This window comes from Tursiops truncatus, chromosome 7, assembly GCF_011762595.2.
Source record: "Tursiops truncatus isolate mTurTru1 chromosome 7, mTurTru1.mat.Y, whole genome shotgun sequence".
NCBI classification, from domain to species: domain Eukaryota; kingdom Metazoa; phylum Chordata; class Mammalia; order Artiodactyla; family Delphinidae; genus Tursiops; species Tursiops truncatus.
In genome coordinates this window covers 21,228,923-21,247,484 of record NC_047040.1, presented here as the reverse complement: position 1 = coordinate 21,247,484, position 18,562 = coordinate 21,228,923, and the positions used below count along the sequence as shown (strand labels likewise).

Here is an 18,562-nt window from a genome sequence, read left to right as displayed (position 1 = left end):
ATAAATATGCCGGACATAGGGCTCACGCCGACGTGACCGCCCGGGTCCCGCCCCGCCCCGCCCCGCCCCGCCCCGTCCAGTCCACTCGCGCTGCCTCGCATCGCCCCGCCCCTCTCCATAGCCCCGCCCCACCCCGCGCGGCCGCCTCAGGGGCTCTCTATTCTCCCAGCGCAGAACCGCTCCCCCAAGGCGGCGTCCTTACCGTTCAAACTGTCCGCCTGCCTATCTCCCCGGCACGTGTAGGTGAGATTCTTTGTTCCTTGTGTGTGTGTGTCTGTGTGTGTGTGTGTGTGTGTGTGTGTGTGTGTTATTTCGATGCTTTTGGGAAAGGGAGGAAGACAAAAAGTGGGATTGTGCTCTATTTTGAAAAATTCAATCCTCAGTGCTATAGCTCTCACGGTTAATTAAAATTAAATCTCCAGTGCATCTGGGTAAAGAGAGGCTGCAGCTCGGGAGCCTCCCGTATTGCCTCCTTCCTTGCTGCGCCCGCCCGCATTGGAAGTCCAGCGATGCTCTGGCTCCAGCTGCTGTGTGCAGCTGGCTGGGAAGGAAAGGGGCAACCTTAGCTGAGGGCGGAGAAATCCGGCTTCATCCTCCGGAAGGGATGGGAATGAGGGGGGGAGGGGGGAAATACAATTGTAGTTATTCAGAGAACCAAGATAATAAATGATTTTTAGAAAAAACTCAAGCCCACCTCCACCTCATCTCCCTCTCCTCACTGAGGAATGAAGGGAAGAAGGAAACTTTACCAGATTTGAGATTTGATACATTTCTGCTGGGCTGCATAAATTGATGAGTTCAAAAGATCTTTCCTTGAAGGGTGTATGCTTCCTGCAAGAATGCATCTGTAGATGTGTGTTTGAGATCCTACCCTCTAGTTCATTCCTTATGCAGGGGAGCGAGCCTCCTGAGGATGGGGGAAATTTCTCATCCGTGTTTTGGGGCCCATTAACAGTGATTTATTATTCAAATTCTCCATCTTGCTTCCTGCTGTCAACCCACCAGAGTGGGGTTACACCTGGACTAGCCTGGGGAGACTTTGCCTGAGAACTTGACAAATCTAGGGAATATGTCAGGTGCTGTGGTCTTAACAATCCAGGCAGGATCATGTTTCTAAGTCTGTTGTCAGAGTGTTGCAGGAAGGGGGACCCTTTCCAGGGCCTGAGAGTGGGCTCTTGTCTAACACTCGGAAAAGAATTGTTGGAGGAGACACATGTGCTGACAAAGCAAGAGATTTTATCGGGAAGGGGTGCCCGGGCAGAGACCAGTAAGGTAAGGGAATCCAGGAGGACTGCTCTACCACGTGGCTCGCAGTCTCAGGGTTTTACGGTGATGGGGTTAGTTTCCAGGTTGTCCCTGGCCAATCATTCTGACTCAGGGTCCTTCCTGGTGGCTTCCACATCACTCAGCCAAGATGGATTCCAGCGAGAAGGAATCTGGGAGGTTGGTAGGACATATGGACTGATGTCTCCTCTCTCGTTTTGACCTTTCCTGAATTCTTCCGGTTGGCGGCAGCTTGTTAGTTCCGCGTTCCTTACCAGGACCTCCTGTTTAAGATAACTCATGCAAGTGGTTACTCTTGGGCCTGGCCAGGGTGGATGGTTTCAGTCAGTGGTTCCCCTAACAAGAGTACTGTATTTTCCCCAGCAAGGTATTAAAATAATGTAAAAACAAACAAATGCCATCATTCTTTTGTTGGGTCCACCACTGAGTTAGAGTGAATTGGAAATGGATCTGGTTGAGAGTGGAATCAAACATCACTTCCTCCCTGTTCCTCCATCCCCCTGCCCTCCTCTGACCTCCCCTGAGAAACACCTCCCCCTCTGTCTTTGTTGATGACAGATTCCAATCAACACTGCTTAAAGAAGGGAAGCTATCTCTTCCACTTCTCATTTGCTGGATAGTTTATCAAGGAATCACTTCTACTAACTCAGTTCTAAGAGGTTTCTTATTCCGAAAAATTCCAGGCTTGCTTTCTTGGGAGGAAGGAACAATTTAAATTTCTTTCAAAGGTACTTTTATTGAAGATCTAATTAAATGTGATTTGTGACCTGGTCTGGACTTGGGGATTTATGGAACTCTGCCAGGGCGGGTCAACATGGGCCTGGCTGTACTGCAGCCTCTGTGTGGTGGCTGAGTGGCCTCAGAGAGGGATTCTGCAGTCCTACAGTGAAAAGGTGACTGGACTGGCTTCAAGCCAGTTTTGCTTGCTGAGGATGGCAAGGAGCCATTCCTCAGCCTCAGGGAAGCTATGAGCAGTCAGAAAGCTCATTTTCACAGTCCAAAGAGAGCCTGTGATGAAGGGAGATGTGGAGTCTCTTCAAGAGATCTTTTGTTAAAAAGAAAAAGGCGTGTCCTCTCTGCCCCTGCCTCTGACCTCAGTCAGGGTTTGAATGTCGGCTATCCCCGAAAGGCCTGGAGGCACAGGAGTAGTTCTGCCTCTCGAAGGCTCTTTGTTTCCAGATTTTAGCTCTGACTCTTGGTTGAGCCCTCTCTTCTCAGGGCATCCGTGCCCCGCTGCAATGACTGTCCCTTTGGCCAAATCAAATGCTACCTGGCACTCTGCATCCCTGCCCCCTTTGTCCTGGGGAAAAAGGCATCACCATGGCTGTGATCTTGCCACATTCCCACTCTGTCATACCCCTTAGCACTCCCTCCATTCATCTTCTGAGATGCTCTTGCTTCTCACCCATCTTGCACCCCTCCCCCACCCCATCTGCCTAGTAACTTCATTTTCTCCCCTTCACGTAGCAGCTGCTGGCTCAGACTGACAGGGGCCTGTGGGATTCTCAACATTGAGACAGAATCTCGGTGCTGAAGGAATATCAGTGAGGCGTATCTAGCCCCGCCTGCCTTGATGTAAAGTTGCCTGAGCCAACTTATATAAGTAAGATTCTTAACCAGTTCACAATATTCAGCCAGTATTTATTGAGCACGTGTCTATTCTAGACATGGGGGTTACGGTACAGTGGACAAGACGGTTAGGTGTCCCTGCCTTGGTAGAGTTTATGTTCTGGGATGTACACATGTTGGTAGTTGGGGGTGGAAGGAGTATGTGTGCCATGAGAGGTAGGACAATAAATAAACAAAAGATCAGACAATAAAGATCAGATCTAACCGCCCTTACACTAAAGTTGCTCAAGCTCCTTATACCCAGCTACCTTCACTATCGGGAAATATTTCCTCTGTAGACAGTCAGATGCTCCCGAGATGATGAACCAGCCTCAGTGCGGGAGCCTTTCAGGACCAGGAGACGAGAGAAATGTTGCTCACAGGACCACAGAGGAAAAGGCTGCAGCCTGACTGTGCTCACAGTCAGCCACAGCAACGGGCTGGAAGCTGCGACTTGTAAGCTGCCGTCCCATCATCGTTCCAATCACTCGATACTGGTCTGAACCAAATTTCCTTTCATCTTTACATTGGTGAGACGGTCTCTCTGGGAGTGGCTAATAGTAATTTTCAGTGGTAAAATGGCAAACATTTTATTTCCTGGTTGGCCTAGCACCTCTAATGGTGGCAAACCAAGATGCTAACGGGGGAGTTTGGCCACCCCAGACAGGTGATGTGTAGCCCTCTGAGTGACAGATACACAAGTCAGAAAAGAACTGGAAGAACAGCAGGGCTGGAGCAAGGCACAGCTCACTGTAGTAATCATAAATGAACTTGAAAATGATGATTCTTTACCCACTTAGCCCCGGTTCAGGTGCCCTGGAAGAGGCAGATGTGTTAATAGCAGTGAAGGTGCGAAAAGTCAATTCCTAATTGTACTTAGTTAAACCAGTGGAGCAGGGCACCCTAATTTGGAAGCATTATAAGCCAGAGACAGCAGAATGGCAGCCTATCTATGATTTGTTTTGGTTGGTTGTCCACGTGGTAATTTATTTAAATTTGGACTAATTGCAGTAATTAAAATCAGGAACTTTCTCATGAAATTTCAGGCAACCCATACCAAATGGACCTGAATTTCTCTATGAAAGCAGTTGGCTTGGTGGGAAGAAGAGAGGAGAACAGTAACTTGCTATTTCAGATGAGACCTGAGTGAGCTTTATGTTTACCACAGCCCCCACCATTCCCTGTGTCCAGTTGCTAAGGCTTGGTGTCATTGCCATTTATTAGCTTTTTCCAGCCACTCTTCATCCATATATGTTACTTGCTTCCCTGCAATTAATCTGAGAGCAGAGGCTTCAAAACTTCCTGGCTTCTCCACCTACCAAGCCCACAAGTTCTGCTGAGTATCTGGGTGGGTTTGGAGAAGGCCCTGGATCAGGTGTGCTTCAGTGACCACCTAGGAACAGAGAATCATGAACAGACTCCAGGGAAATCATGCCTGATGCTGAGAGGTCCATGAAGCAGCAGTGAGCCACCACTGTGGAGGTGGGAGTGGGAGTTAGTGACCAAGTGACAGGATGGGAGCAATGACCAGACTTCCTGCTGATGACTCAGCTCTACCAAGGCACTACACCTGGGTAGGTAAGTTCATTTTGTGGTGTTGTGAGTTTGGGGGTGTTCACTGACTGCTTAAGACCTGTTGGGTTTCTTTTAATAAAACTCTAGAGGAGTACATAGGCAGCTAGTGTGATTGAAGCGTTGGAGTTATTCATGAGGGAGATGGTATAGCCTAGGATGGCAGGACAGGGAGAGGCCAGATCACACAAGTCCTTAGGCCACATGAAAAGTTTGGATTTCATTTTATACCAATGGGAAGTCACTGGAGGATTTTAAGCAGAAAACGGCCTGATTTTATGTATGTTTTCAAAAGATCTTTCTAACTGCTAAGTGGAGAATTGATTTGAAGACAGCAAGAGTAGAAGCCAGAAGATATGGAGCATTTTTAGAACCTTAGTAAGAGATGATGGCCTCTTAGACCAGAGTGGTAGCAATGAAGATGGGGAAAAGTAGTGGATGCATTTAAGAATTATCTGGAGAATTTTCTTCAAGGGTGGCTTAAAACCAGTTATTTTATGCGTAAGTTCCAGAGTCTGAGTATATACTTTAAAACCTATTTTTCCCCCCAGAATGACTGAGGAGTCAGAGCTAATGGTGGATTGAGGTTAACAGTCTGCAGTATCACATTCGTTAATAATCTTTGGACTGGGGGTGGAGGTGGAGGATGGGCGAAGCCTACCTTCCAGGAAAAAGAGCAGAGTTCTGTGTCTTCTCTTAATTCTACTGACTAAAACCTTGGAAACTAGAGAAATTTTCTTCCTACCCTCTCTCTTATGATATGTAAAAGAAAGGAGAAGTGTTCAAAACCTGCTTCGCAGCTCAAATGCTAACAGCATAATAAAGTGTACAGAAATGAGGAAAATAATTAAGCCTTCCTCTCTTAACCCTTGTTCACATCATATTTACAAATAGGCATTTTCCCTTCCCCTTTGCCTTACCGGGTCAACAAGTACGTACTGAGTATCTGCTACATGTCCAGCCCTGGGATCTTCCCATTAGAGGTAAAGAAGTGTAAGACAGTTCCTGACTTCTAAAATTTTATAATCTTCAGTGGGGAGATGAATGAAAAATCATGAAGCCATTCATAATCGGTTCAAGATGATATGAAATGCTGCATAATTAAGCACTAAGAGAGTATGGTACAGATGACAAATACTACTGGAATACAGAGTAGGAGAAGGCAGAAGAAAGGGATTGGAAACTAACATCTATGAAGCATCAACTCATACTAGGCATTGGACGCTCGAACACTCATGTCATTCTCACCTCCCTCCTACAACAACAGGATTGGGGTCGGGGAGAGACATGTAGGCTGGGATGGTCACAGAAGGGAACATGAGTGAGTGAGTCTCTTGAGCCAGGCTTGAAAGAGGTGGAGAAGAGTGAAGAAGGTGAAGGAACCGACATAAGTAAATGTGTCAACTAGTCATGTTATGGGGAATGGGAAAAACTGCTGTGGAACCTTAGGATGGAGCATGAATATGGAGAGCCTCAAACACCAGGCAGACCCTTGAGATATATTTTAGTCAGAAATGGCAAGATAGTGATGATTACTGGACAACATAAAAATATCTTGTGTCATTAATCACCGTTTAAAACGGTAGAGGAAGAATTCTGAAATGGAAGGCAGAGGAACTTACGTGGAGGAAGCAGTGTAGGGGCTGTATTCTAGCATATGATGGTAGTAGAAATTGAAATGAACACATTACCAAAGCGATTCCATAGGAATGAGTGGCAGGACTTAGAGACTGATTAGTAATAGGGACATAGGAATATATCCTTAATATAGGAGATGGATTCATCAAAGACAGCCCTAGAGGTTTAAGTATAAAATCTGGGGTAAATGTTGGCAGGCAGCAAAGCATGGTGAATAAAACATGGGCTCTGAAATTAGCAAAGCTGAGTGTGAGTCACAGCACCATTACTATGTAACCTTGAGCAAATTACTCCTCTGCATGGGGATAATAATAGTACCTCCTTCCTTGGTTTGCTGTGAGGATTACACAATAATGATTATTGAAAAGCACTTAGAACAGCACCTAGCACACAGTCAACATCCAGTAAGTTTTAGGTATTACTATTATTAACTCCAGATGTCCTCATTGCAAAATAGTGCTTGTTCTGTTAGGAATTGTGCAAGTTAGGCTTAAATCCAGTTCTCTCACTTCTTTATTTAACATGGAAGAGCTTAATAACGTCAAGTGAGGACATTAGAACCTACTTTATCACAGAAAGCTCCTGTATTCTGGATCTTCCCATTTTTAGAACATCGTGTGCTCTTAGAGACGTCACCAAATGAATTTCATAGTCCAACAAGCTCCATGCATAAGAATGTGAAGGTAATGGTACTTATTTTGTTCAAACAGGCAAAGTCAGGCTGTGAAGATTTAGTGAAACCTTAATTCCACCTGTGGGCGTTTTCAGTTCTGTGGCTGAGCACCTCATTTGTTTCAGTCACTGGGCTATGTGCCCAAGATACAAAGGTGATGAGACCCAGTACCCACCTTCCATCCAGTGGGGAAACAGGAAAGAAAATTAACAATTAAAGGATGAAGGAGAAGTATTTAGGTGATACTTGGACAATGGAGGAGAGCTACCTGCTGAGAAGGTTGCTCAGACTTTGGGGAGTTTTGGCATTCAAAGAAATGTGATAGAGTCAGTCTTGGTACCTGGTAATACAGAAGGTGCATCGTATTAAGACATGGAATTTGCTTCAAATTGAGTGGCATTTAGCGCCTAGTTAGATTTTTGTCTGTTTCATAATCCTCCTCATTCCCCACCCTGCCCTGACTGGGCCAGTCCACTAAACGTTGGGGCCATTTAATACAAATAAGAGGAGAAGTTTTATTGTTTGGGATACAGAGACACGAAAGAGTGTGCATGTGGCCTTGAAAGAAAGGAAGTACTCAGAGAGCACTGAAACAAAATGAAGATTTGAGAATTGGGAACAAAAGTAACAAAAAGCTGGCACCCTGGAGTTACTGAGGGTAAACAGTCTCCGGGTGCCTGGGGCAACAGAACTGTGAGTAGAGTCTACTTACAGTCTACTACAATTCTCAATTATAAATACAGTTATTTGGAAATTAGGACATTTGTTTGGTAAATAATTCAGAAACTTTTCATATCAGTAGAAGCTGCCACTGTTCTCATTAAAGAAAGGTATTTAACAGTATAATTGACAATAATGTTATATAACAATGGCGCCACTTGCCTCCTCCACTAAGTTTAAAACTGGGTTTGTTAAAAGCACATGAGGGACTTCCCTGGTAGCGCAGTGGTGAATCTGCTTGCCAATGCAGGGGACATGGGTTCGATCCCTGGTCCGGGAAGATCCCACATGCCGCGAAGCAACTAATCCCGTGCGCCACAACTACTGAACGTGCACGCCTAGAGCCCGTGCTCCGCAACAAGAGAAGCCACTGCAATGAGAAGCCCACGCACTGCAGTGAAGAGTAGCCCCCACTCTCTGCAACTAGAGAAAGACCGTGGGCGTCAACGAAGACCCAACACAGCCATAAATAAATAATTTTTTTTTTTTTAAAAAGGCCCATGAGAGTATTCTGGCTAATAAATAAAGAAGAAATGAGAGAAATAGAATGTCATCATTTTTGTAACACCTAATGAACGAATGGGTCTGGCCGATAGTCGTCAATGGCTACTAATTTCACGGAGTCAAGCAAATATTAGCTACCTTCTGATGGAAATACAAAACACCATCTATAACATCTTGCCAAAACAACCAACCAACCAAAAAAAATTCTAACCCAAATCTGAGTAAGCCTCTTTATTTAGCTACCAATTTATAGGAGATATGTGGTTCAGAGGAACATACTATGGGGGTTGCAATCCTCAAGATCTAGGCTATGAGAATCTGCAAGGTAAATGACCTTTCTTTAACAAATAAATAGAAAGGAAAAGGAAAAAAAAAATTGGTTGGGGAACATATGGACCTGTTCCGTCCAATATAGTAGCCAGTAGCCACATGTGGCTATTTAAATTTAAATTGGTTAGAATTCAATAAAATTTAAGATGCATTTCCTGGGGAATTCCCTGGAGGTCCAGTGGTTAGGACTCCACACTTTCACTGCCGAGGGCCCAGGTTCAATCCCTGGTCGGGGAACTGAGATCCCACAAGCTGCTCAGCGTGTCCAAAAAAATAATAATAATAAAAATAAAAATCATTTCCGCAGTTGTACTAGACTCATTTCAGGTGCAATGGCAGAAAGTTCTATTGGACAGCGCTGCTATAGACAGAGGTGTGCGATCTGTTTCCATTGCATAGATCTTATTTGAATCCTAATTCAAGAAAATAGAATTTAAAGTTTTAAACAGGGAAATTTGAACTGACCAGATATTTAATGATATTAAAGAATCGTTTAAATAATTAGGTGCGATAATGGTATGGTGATAATCTTTTTTTAAAAAGAGAGTTCTTATATGTAAGAGGTACATGCTGAAAGAGATACAGATGAAATGAAATGATATCTGACATTTGCTTTTTTTTTTTTTTTTTTTGCGGTACGCGGGCCTCTCACTGTTGTGGCCTCTCCCGTTGCGGAGCACAGGCTCCGTTCCGGACACGCAGGCTCAGCAGCCGTGGCTCACGGGCCCAGCCACTCCGCGGCATGTGGGATCTTCCCGAACCCGGGCACGAACCTGTGTCCCCTGCATCGGCAGGCGGACTCTCAACCACTGCGCCACCAGGGAAGCCCTGACATTTGCTTTTAAATAATATGAGGAGATAAAACAAAATTGGCTACTAATGTTTTGATTATTGTTGAAATTGGGTGAGAGGTACAGTAACGATTCATTCGAATTATTCTCTTTGCTTTTATAAATGTTTGCCACTTTCCCTAATAAAAATGTTCTCATTTTACATGTTTGGAACGTTCCATAATATAATAACATTTTTTTAAAAGAAGCAGACAAGCAGTTACCTGTTATTTTGGCTGTGTTGGATCTTCGTTGCTATGCGTGGACTTTCACTAGTTGCGGCGAGTGGGGGCTACTCTTTGCGGCAGTGCGTAGGCTTCTCATTGCGGTGGCTTCTCATGTTGTGGAGCACAGGCTCTAGGTGCACAGGCTTCAGTAGTTGTGGCAGCAGACTCAGTAGTTATGGCTCGCGGGCTCTAGGCTCACAGGCTTCAGTAGTTGTGGCGCACGGGCTTAGTTGCTCCGTGGCATGTGGGATCTTCCCAGACCAGGAATCAAACCCACGTCCCCTGCACTGGCAGGCAGATTCTTAACCACTACACCACCAGGGAAGTCCCGCAGCTACCTGTTTAAATGCGACTGGCTGGGTATTTGCTAAGTGGCACCTCTTTAGCAATAGCACTCAAAACATTCCGTTCCTCTTAATGGCTCCATGTACCAAAAACACAGACCGATCAGCTTCTTCCTTAAAAGATGTTGTATAGACTCTCTTCTCTCCCACCTCTTTTTACCTGGAGAACAAAAGAGGAGAAAAGTGTGCATTCTTTCCACTGGTCTCCCAGAAGGTGATAGTACGGATCCCAGCCATTCTGGGATCTTGGGCCAACAAGAAGCCAGGAGACAAGTGTCTTTATAGAATATCAGAGAAGGCATGGTTAGTGGAGTTGTGCCATTGTTGGATGGCTTGTTCAAAGTTGCATTCAACCATTTGAGTATAGTTGTAACGGCTGACCCAATAGCCAGAAGCCTGGAGTGCTGGTGCCCGCCATAGCAATCTCCATCTATGGTGAGAGGAAGAATGGTCCTTAATCTGTCTGTAAGGCTTCCTCACTCAACTTCCTTATACTTGGCATCCCCCAGCTAGATTGATGAGTTTTGCATAATATATGCAACACAAAATATGGCAACACAAATAATATTTTATTAACAATGATTCATTCCTGTAAAAGTATTTCCATAGCACTCCCAAAATAAACTTTTATGAGAAATAAAGGGGGGCAAAGGCTTCTGCCAAGTTGAGGACCACTTCCTAAACCCCTCTCCATCTCACCCTATTCATTCCCTGTTGATGATTTTGCTTTCCTATCTTTCAGGTGCAACTCATCGTTGGAACGTCTTTGCATAGCCCCATCCTGGAAGAAGCTCTGTGATGTGTGGATCGTGAGTTTGCTCAAGCAAATTGGACTCTTTACAAGGAATAGCTAGATTTGAAGACTAGGATGGAAGAGCCAGCACCAGTGGAAGGCCAGGGCCAGCTCCCAAGCCCCCACCAGGGCTCTCTGAGGAAAGCCATGGCAGCTGCCCTGGCCCTTGATGGGGAATCCACACTGGGTCGCAGGAAAAAGAAGAAGAAAGAGTCCCGCCCAGAATCTATTATCATCTACCGGTCAGAGAGTGAGAAACTGGATGAGGAGCCTGGGGAATTAGAAGGTGGAGATCAGCCTAAAGAGGAGGAGGGAGATGATTTCCTAGACTATCCTGTGGATGATGGTAAGTCTCTCTGGGGCCACCTACTTAAAGCCACAGGAAGGAAACCAAATGAGGATCCTCCAGAAGACAGACAGGCATTTGCTCACTGACGTACTTCTTATTGATACATTTCTTCTCGCAGTGTTGCAGCCTTCATTCAACAAATCGATAGTATTTGTTGAGCATTTATTATGTTCTAGGTGATACAGAAGAGATCTCTGCCCTTTTGGAACTCCTTGTGTAATGGAAGAGACCGATTTATACACAAAAAATAGTAATACAAGACAACCATGCTAACTATTTAATACATGTAAGATAAAGAAACTAATATTTGACTTCCATAATAATCAGGAAAATGCAAATTATAACAACGAGTTATAGTAATCCTTCACATGTAGGATGGCCAAAAATTGGGTAAAACATGATAACATCAATGTGTGGAAATGGATATATTCTCGTATACCTCATGTGGAAGAGGAATCCGCTTCAGGGAAATCTGTCAATATCTATTAAATTTAAAATTCAAAATATGCATAGCCTATGTCCAAGAAATTCTCAGTATCTACCTCATGCCCATGTGCGTAAGGAAGCATGTATAAGAATGTTTGTTGCTCTTAAGGAAACTGTGGAGTGTCCATATTAAGTGTCACTACACAGCAATAGATGGATGAGGTAGATCTCTGTGTCGATGGTCACCCCTAAGACATACGCCCACGGTGAACAAGATGAGCAATGCCCCTGCCTTCATGCAGTTTACCTTCCAGTCAGGGGAAGACAGACAGCAAAAAGTCAGCAGATAAGAGACAATTACAGGTAGTGGTATGGGTTCCAAAGACAGTAAACCTCAGTGATGGGAAGACGAGCAAGTGAGGGAGGCGGGTGGAGGGAAAGATTGCGTGGTTGGGGATGCCTCTCGGAGGAAGGGACGTTTGCTCTTGAGGCAGGCCCATTCTGTCCATCTACCAGCCAGGGGGCTAGGAGTCCACAGGGCCTGGGGGACATGCCAACCGAAAGCCTATACCCTCCTCCCATCCTCCACTTCTAGACTACACTTCACATACTAAGGACTGTGGACTTTGCTGTTTCACTACCTGCAATCTCACTGCTGGGATGGCCAAAGAGTGGCTGTTTGGTGAGGGTGGTGGTGATGGTAGTGATGGTAGTGGTGGTGACGATGGTGATGCTGGTGGTGGTGACGATGGTGATGATGGTGGTGGTGATGCTGGTGGTGGTGGTGGTGATGCTGGTGATGCTGGTGGTGGTGATGCTGGTGGTAGTGGCGGTGATGCTGGTGGTAGTGGTGGTGATGATAGTGATGCTGGTGGTGGTGATGGTGGTGGTGATGATGGTGATGCTGGTGGTGGTGATGCTGGTGGTGGTGGTGGTGACGCTGGTGGTGGTGATGGTAATGCTGGTGGTGGTGATGATGGTGATGATGGTGGTGGTGATGGTGGTGATGCTGGTGGTGGTGGTGGTGATGCTGGTGATGCTGGTGGTGGTGATGCTGTTGCTGGTGGTGGTGGTGGTGGTGGTGGTGATGATGGTGATGCTGGTTGTGGTGATGCTGGTGATGCTGGTCGTGGTGATGCTGGTGGTGATGCTGGTGATGATGCTGGTGTATTTTTGTTGGGGAATGTGTGTATGTTGTGCGTGTGTATGTGTGGTGCCTGTGTGTGTACGGAATTTGGATATGAAGGCTGGGATGTCCACCAGCATATGAGGAGGACCCTCTCAGAGAAGCATGGGGTTAGGAATGAGGAGAGAAGAGGGGTGGGCTGCTCATCAGTATAACACACACACAGCACCACCTTTACACACAGTAGCTGATACTCAGAAACAGTATTTTCACAGCACTTGTAAACTAGAAATAAGGTCACTATGAAGTAGTGTCTGTGGTAGAGTCCCTCACTCCCCTCCATATCACAGACATGATAGAGGCCCAGAAAAGTGGAGAGAGAATGAGAAACAAGTTTAACCTGCTTCAGGGCCCTGATGTGAGAGTTTACCATGGGAGTACTAACCCCTCCCCTGAGGGAGACCCATTCAGTCCATCGTGGAAACACTGATTTCGTACCATGTCACGGTGTACCGTGTCAGGGGCTATAATAATGGACATTCTTGTACTCAGCTCCAGTCTCAGAGGATGACGCTCTGATGAAATGTCTACTCTTCTGATCTTGACTTTCCCCTTTTTATGCCCTGCAGGTATGTGGAACATGCCTGTGGACAGCCGCTATGTCACATTAACTGGGACCATCACCCGAGGGAAGAAAAAGGGGCAGATGGTGGATATCCATGTCACGTTGACAGAGAAGGAGCTGCAGGAACTCACCAAGCCTAAAGTGTCTTCAAGGGAAATGGCACCTGAAGGCAGAAAGGCCTGCCAGCTGGGAGCAGACCGTGGGCCCCACGTGGTCCTCTGGACGCTGGTCTGCCTGCCTGTGGTTTTCATCCTCTCCTTCGTGGTCTCTTTCTACTATGGCACCATCACCTGGTACAATATCTTTCTTGTGTACAACGAGGAGAGGACCTTCTGGCACAAGATCTCATGTTGCCCCTGCCTCATTCTCTTCTATCCAGTGCTCATCATGGCCATGGCCTCTTCCCTGGGCCTCTATGCTGCCGTGGTCCAGCTCTCATGGTCCTGGGGAGCATGGTGGCAAGCTGCCCGGGACATGGAGAAAGGCTTCTGTGGCTGGCTGTGCAGCAAACTGGGTCTGGAAGACTGTTCTCCCTACAGCATTGTGGAGCTGCTTGAATCTGACAATATCTCAGGCAATCTGTCCAACAAGGATGCCACCCAGGAGGTAGAAACATCCACTGTCTAAATTCCCAACAACTTACTTGATTCTCTGGTCTCAGTAGCCTGTATATCATCTTCCAATTTCAGAATATTCCTTCTTTAAATTATTCCTCCCCCGCCTTCCCCCGTACACAGTTCTTCTGGAAAATTTTAGCTCACACTGATCTGTCCTACCATCTTGTTGGTTTCCAGGAGGGCGGAAAACAGAAAAGCAATCTGTGCCCAGATAGTCCATCCAGTGGATAAACTCTTCTTCATTCCTTGACCTAAGATGACCATTTTTCTGAGACAAGGGAGCTCAGGTGTGTGTCAGTTCAGGAGCTTGGAGGTGTTCCTGGTGCCTGGAACCCAGGGGAGATGTGACTAAATGTGACAGGGAGAATAAGGAGGCTCACGGGAGACCCAAGTCCACCAATAAGATAATAGATAGGGATGGAGTGAAATATTTAAGAAGCAGGCTGCAACAGTGTAGCAGAATGTAAAGATATGTGTGTATCACTTAGATTTTGATTTATATATTAAATATAATTAAAATCCAAATATCAGTAGTTTAAACAAGATAGAGGTCTGTTTCTTTCCTGTATAGAAGAAGTCTGGAGGCAGACCATCAGGGAAATTGATGAAGTCATCAGAATCCCAGGCTTTTTTTATTCACCAACCCTCACTGCCTTTATCCTCAACACCCAGTGCTGACTACATCTCCAGTCATCACATCCCTGTTTCGTATAGAACAGAGGAAAGGGCAACGAAGAGCACATACACCCTCCTAGACTAAGGCGGCTTCTCAGTAGGCCCCCTCAACACTTCTTGTATCTCATTGGCCAGACGGTAGTCACATGACCTCACAAGCAAGAAAGGCTGGGAAATGTAGTCTTTTGGCCGGGCAGCTATATTCTAAATGTTTGGGTTCTGCTAATTTAAGAGACAAGGAAATAATGGCTATTTTGGTAGGCAAGTAAGAATCTCTGGCTCACAGTAATTATTTAAATACATTCAGATCCAAAACTGCGAGTACAGTTTTATTTATGTATGTATGTATTTATTTATTTAAGCCTAAATATTACACAGAGAATTTATACATAGATACTAGCTACATATACTATGCATAAACCACACGTAGATATTAGCAACTCACGTATGTTGCAATTAAATATCTATAATGCCATGTGGTTTCAGGTTTTTTAGAAAGGAAGAGTGAATAGTTGAATACAATTATATCATAGTAGCATAGCTTTCTTCCCGGTAGTGAAGGTGGGCCTGTGTGGTGATGTTTAGTTTAATGTACAGATGAAAGACTGCAAAGGGAGGCATTGCATATGTCAGACTTTCCCCCAGCAAGGTCAGCAGCCCCAAGCACAAGAAGACAGTTAGCTTTGTGTGGTTTGTCAAAGCTCACTCAGAGCCTCACTCACTCAGAACTTTCTTCTCACAGCAAACACAGTCTTTGCTGTGCTGAAAAGCTTGGGTCTTCATGGACGCTGAGGGTGTAAACCAGGTGGATCCAGATCAATAGATTCTGAACTTTCAAAAAATATTCCTGAGGGTCTCTTTCCAGTTTCAAAAAAATCAAATCCTAAGAGGTCAAGCAGATTTTGGAGGTTTGAGTCCTTATAAGAATAGCTGGTGCCCTATTCATGGTTCATGTCTCAGGAAGAAGCTGTTGAAAGAACTGCTGTGAATCAAACCAGATGGGTCAAGCAATGCTGTCCCACAGAAGGCCAGGACATTTGCCTGATGCACGGTGCTGTACTCCACCTTCAGAGGAAACCCCTCCTTTTTAAAAATAACTATTATTAGTTTGAGAAAAAAAACAACAACTGTGTCTAACACGTTTGAAGATAATGTTGGTGCTCTCTGGTGCTTTTACAGAGATATAAACAATTGAAATGAAGACAAAGAAAATAAAAATAAAATCAGATTAACGTTTGCTCACTTTTTCTTTGAGTTTCTCCAAAATTGCTTTGAACGCTTCAGTTTTCAGAAAAGGTTGAGCGTGGTGACTATTTTATATATGTATAATGATCTTAATATGGGTCCTTATGTCTTGACTCTTCCCATAGACCACCAATTTATGAGGATTCTGTTTAGCTGGATTTTTTCCACAGATCACAGATTTACCTAAGCTTACATTAGGAAGTTGCAGCCACATTTGTCACATTTTTTTCGGGGGTTAAGGAAACAAATGGCCAAGGCGAAAAACAGTCATGATTAGGACAAGGATAAGATGTCCCTGGCAGAATGAAGGAGGGTGGGGTCAGGGTAAGGAGCGTGGGATACCTAGGTGAAGTTGATGTAACCCTCACCCTAATTGGGCTCGCCACCTAGTGGAAGAAATAGGCTCATAAAATAAAATCATTTCAAAAGGGCTCAGAGAGGTATGTAAAAGCCTAGACCTGAGGAAGGAAAACTTAACCAAACAGACCTAAAGCAATCTCATCCTTGCTGTCAGCAAATACCTAGAGAATTTTAGAGGAGAAATTAGAGAGTTAAATGCCATACTTGAACATTCTGTTAGCTCATAGTTACCTACTCTTCATGGTGAATATCAGGAAGGAGGACTATGCTTTCCAATTGCTCTGTAGCCATAATATTCTGAGCTTGGTAAACCATGTCTGATCCAGTATGATAATGCCAATGTTCCCAAGCCATCTTGTCCATCGACATTAGGCAGCGCTCTTCATTTCAAGTCCAAGGGGACCAAAACCCCTGTTATCCATGATTTCTAATAAAACAAGGTTCTAAATCTTAAGAAGAACTAATTTTAGATGACTTGAAAGTTTCATTGTGTCATTGATACCAGGCCACCTAGGGCTTAAGTTTTACAGTGTTGCAAATGATTAGAGGCCAACATCAGAAATTTTACCCTCCTTGAATGTAAATTGGTGCAGCCACTATGGAGAACAATATGGAGGTTCCTCAAAAAACGAAAAATAAAAAAAAATAAAATAAAAAAACGAAAAATAGAACTACCATATGACCCAGCAATCCCACTACTGGGCATATATCCAGAGAAAACCATAATTCAAAAAGACACATGCACCCCAATGTTCATTGCAACACTATTTACAATAGCCAGGACATGAAAGCAACCTAAATGTCCATCAATAGCGGAATGGATAAAGAAGATGTGGTACATATATACAATGGCATATTACTCAGCCATAAAAGGAATGAAATTGGGTCATTTGCAGAGATGTGGATGGACCTAGAGACTGTCATACAGAGTGAAGTAAGAGAAAAACAAATATCTCATATTAACGCATATATGTGTAATCTAGAAGAATGGTATAGATGATATTTGCAAAGCAGAAATAGAGACAGACATAGAGAACAAACATGGATACCAACGAGGAAAGGGGGGGGCGGTGGGATGAATTGGGAGATTGGGGTTGACGTATATACACTATTGATACTATGCATAAAATAGATAACTAATGAGAACCTACTGTATAGCTCAGGGAACTCTACTCAATGCTCTGTGGTGACCTAAATGGGAAGGAAATCCAAAAAACAGGGGATATATGTGTACACATAATGCTGATTCACTTTGCTGTACGGTAGAAACTAACACAACATTGTAAAGCAACTATATTCCAAGAAAAATTAATTTAAAAAAAAGAAAATTTCCCCTCTTCGATTAATTTAATTACTAACATGAGCCTGTTGAAATACATTCTAGGCCCAAGATGAAGCCACTCCTGCTTAGGTGCCGCATCAGCAAACCAAAACTTAGGTCACTTTTGCATCCCTTTACATGTTCTGCTTGACCAGAAATGTAGTACAATCGTCCCTGGCATCAGTGGTGGATTGGTTCTAGGACCCCTGTGGAGACCAAAATCCACAGGGATGCTCAAGTGCCTTACATAAAATGGTAGTACAGCCGGCCCTCCATATCTGTGTTCTCCATCCTCAAATTCAATGAACCAGGGGTTGAATTTGACCTGCAGTCGGTTGAACCTGTGGTTGCCCAACCCATGCATATGGTGGGCCGACTGTATGTCCAGTCAGCCAACCCCCAAACAGCAAGGCAGCTCGGGCTCTATACTTCTTTCCTTGTTCCTTCTTGCTCCAAACAAGGCTGACTATGTGGCCGCAGCCAATCCGATATTTTCTATTTTTCTCTTCCTTATTCGTTATTATCTATCCTGTAAAAGCTTCCTGCCTTTGTCTCATTTTGTTGTCCTTTGAATGGAAACAGTCTGTTTCATAAAGTGTTAAATAAAATTTGTATCGTTGAAATTGTCTTCTTTAATCATTTCTAACAAGCATTTTACATGTTTTTTTAATGGTATTTTAAAATCACATAGAATATGGTACATCACCACTCACATCTTTCTGGGATATAAACTTTTATTTCATATTTGTACCACATTAAGATTTTAAACTAATTTTTCCAATTGTCCATATAAACATTGTTACGCCTCTGTCAGAACACAAAGCCTGCACATTTTTATTTTGTATACTGTTCATGAATTCATCACTTATGTAGTTCACTCTCAGAGCAATATCAAACTCAAACACACTTCAGCAACTTCAATTGTAATTTCAAAATAAAATTCTTTACTTGCTTTTGTTAACTACTCTTAAGGGATGCATATTCTACACTACAGCAAGAGTTTAAAATATCCCTATTGTTCCAGTTATCTCTAGTCGCGTAACACGTAAAACTTACTGGATTAAAATAACCGTCATTTGACTTATTTGCTGGTAATTCTGCGATTTGCGCAGAGCTTGATGGAGATGACTGGTCTCTACTCAATATCTCTCTAATGCTGGGACAGCTCCCTTGGGGATGCAGCACCTACTCTCAAGATGGCCTCACTTGCATTTCTGCCAAAGTGGTGCTGGCTGTCATCTGGGTGGGCCCCTGGGGCATTGGTGCTCAGTGCTGGTATCAGTTTGCTAAGGCTG

General features: G+C 44.3%; 2 protein-coding genes across 6 annotated transcripts in view; one reads left to right on the top strand and one right to left on the bottom strand.

Annotated features, from left to right (window-relative positions):
* MREG (melanoregulin) overlaps positions 1 to 18,562 on the bottom strand; it is a 140,538-nt gene that overhangs the window by 119,747 nt on the left and 2,229 nt on the right. For all 3 annotated transcript variants that reach the window (XM_073807294.1, XM_073807297.1, XM_073807299.1), the window contains exon 2: positions 9,384 to 9,890. The gene's annotated coding sequence lies outside the window, so the exon portion shown is untranslated. The remainder of the gene's footprint in view (positions 1 to 9,383; positions 9,891 to 18,562) is intronic.
* TMEM169 (transmembrane protein 169) lies at positions 145 to 17,003 on the top strand. 3 transcript variants are annotated; one of them, XM_073807292.1, is made up of 3 exons: positions 145 to 243; positions 10,473 to 10,869; positions 13,054 to 17,003. In XM_073807292.1, the coding sequence occupies exons 2-3, from the start codon at positions 10,599 to 10,601 to the stop codon at positions 13,674 to 13,676; spliced, it is 894 nt and encodes a 297-aa protein (XP_073663393.1). In that variant the 5' UTR covers positions 145 to 243; positions 10,473 to 10,598; the 3' UTR covers positions 13,677 to 17,003. The 3 variants fall into 3 exon arrangements, with proteins under 3 accessions (XP_073663393.1, XP_073663394.1, XP_004320861.2); XM_073807293.1 differs by lacking the exon at positions 145 to 243 and adding an exon at positions 2,992 to 4,466; XM_004320813.4 differs by lacking the exon at positions 145 to 243 and adding an exon at positions 2,992 to 4,470.

What these genes read in the sequence shown, in the direction of transcription:
- TMEM169 (XM_073807292.1), top strand. Translation starts at nt 10,599, where the DNA reads ATGGAAGAGCCAGCACCAGTGGAAGGCCAGGGCCAGCTCCCAAGCCCC. An exon ending in AGACTATCCTGTGGATGATG is followed by an intron (nt 10,870 to 13,053) that starts GTAAGTCTCTCT and finishes TATGCCCTGCAG; the next exon opens with GTATGTGGAACATGCCTGTG.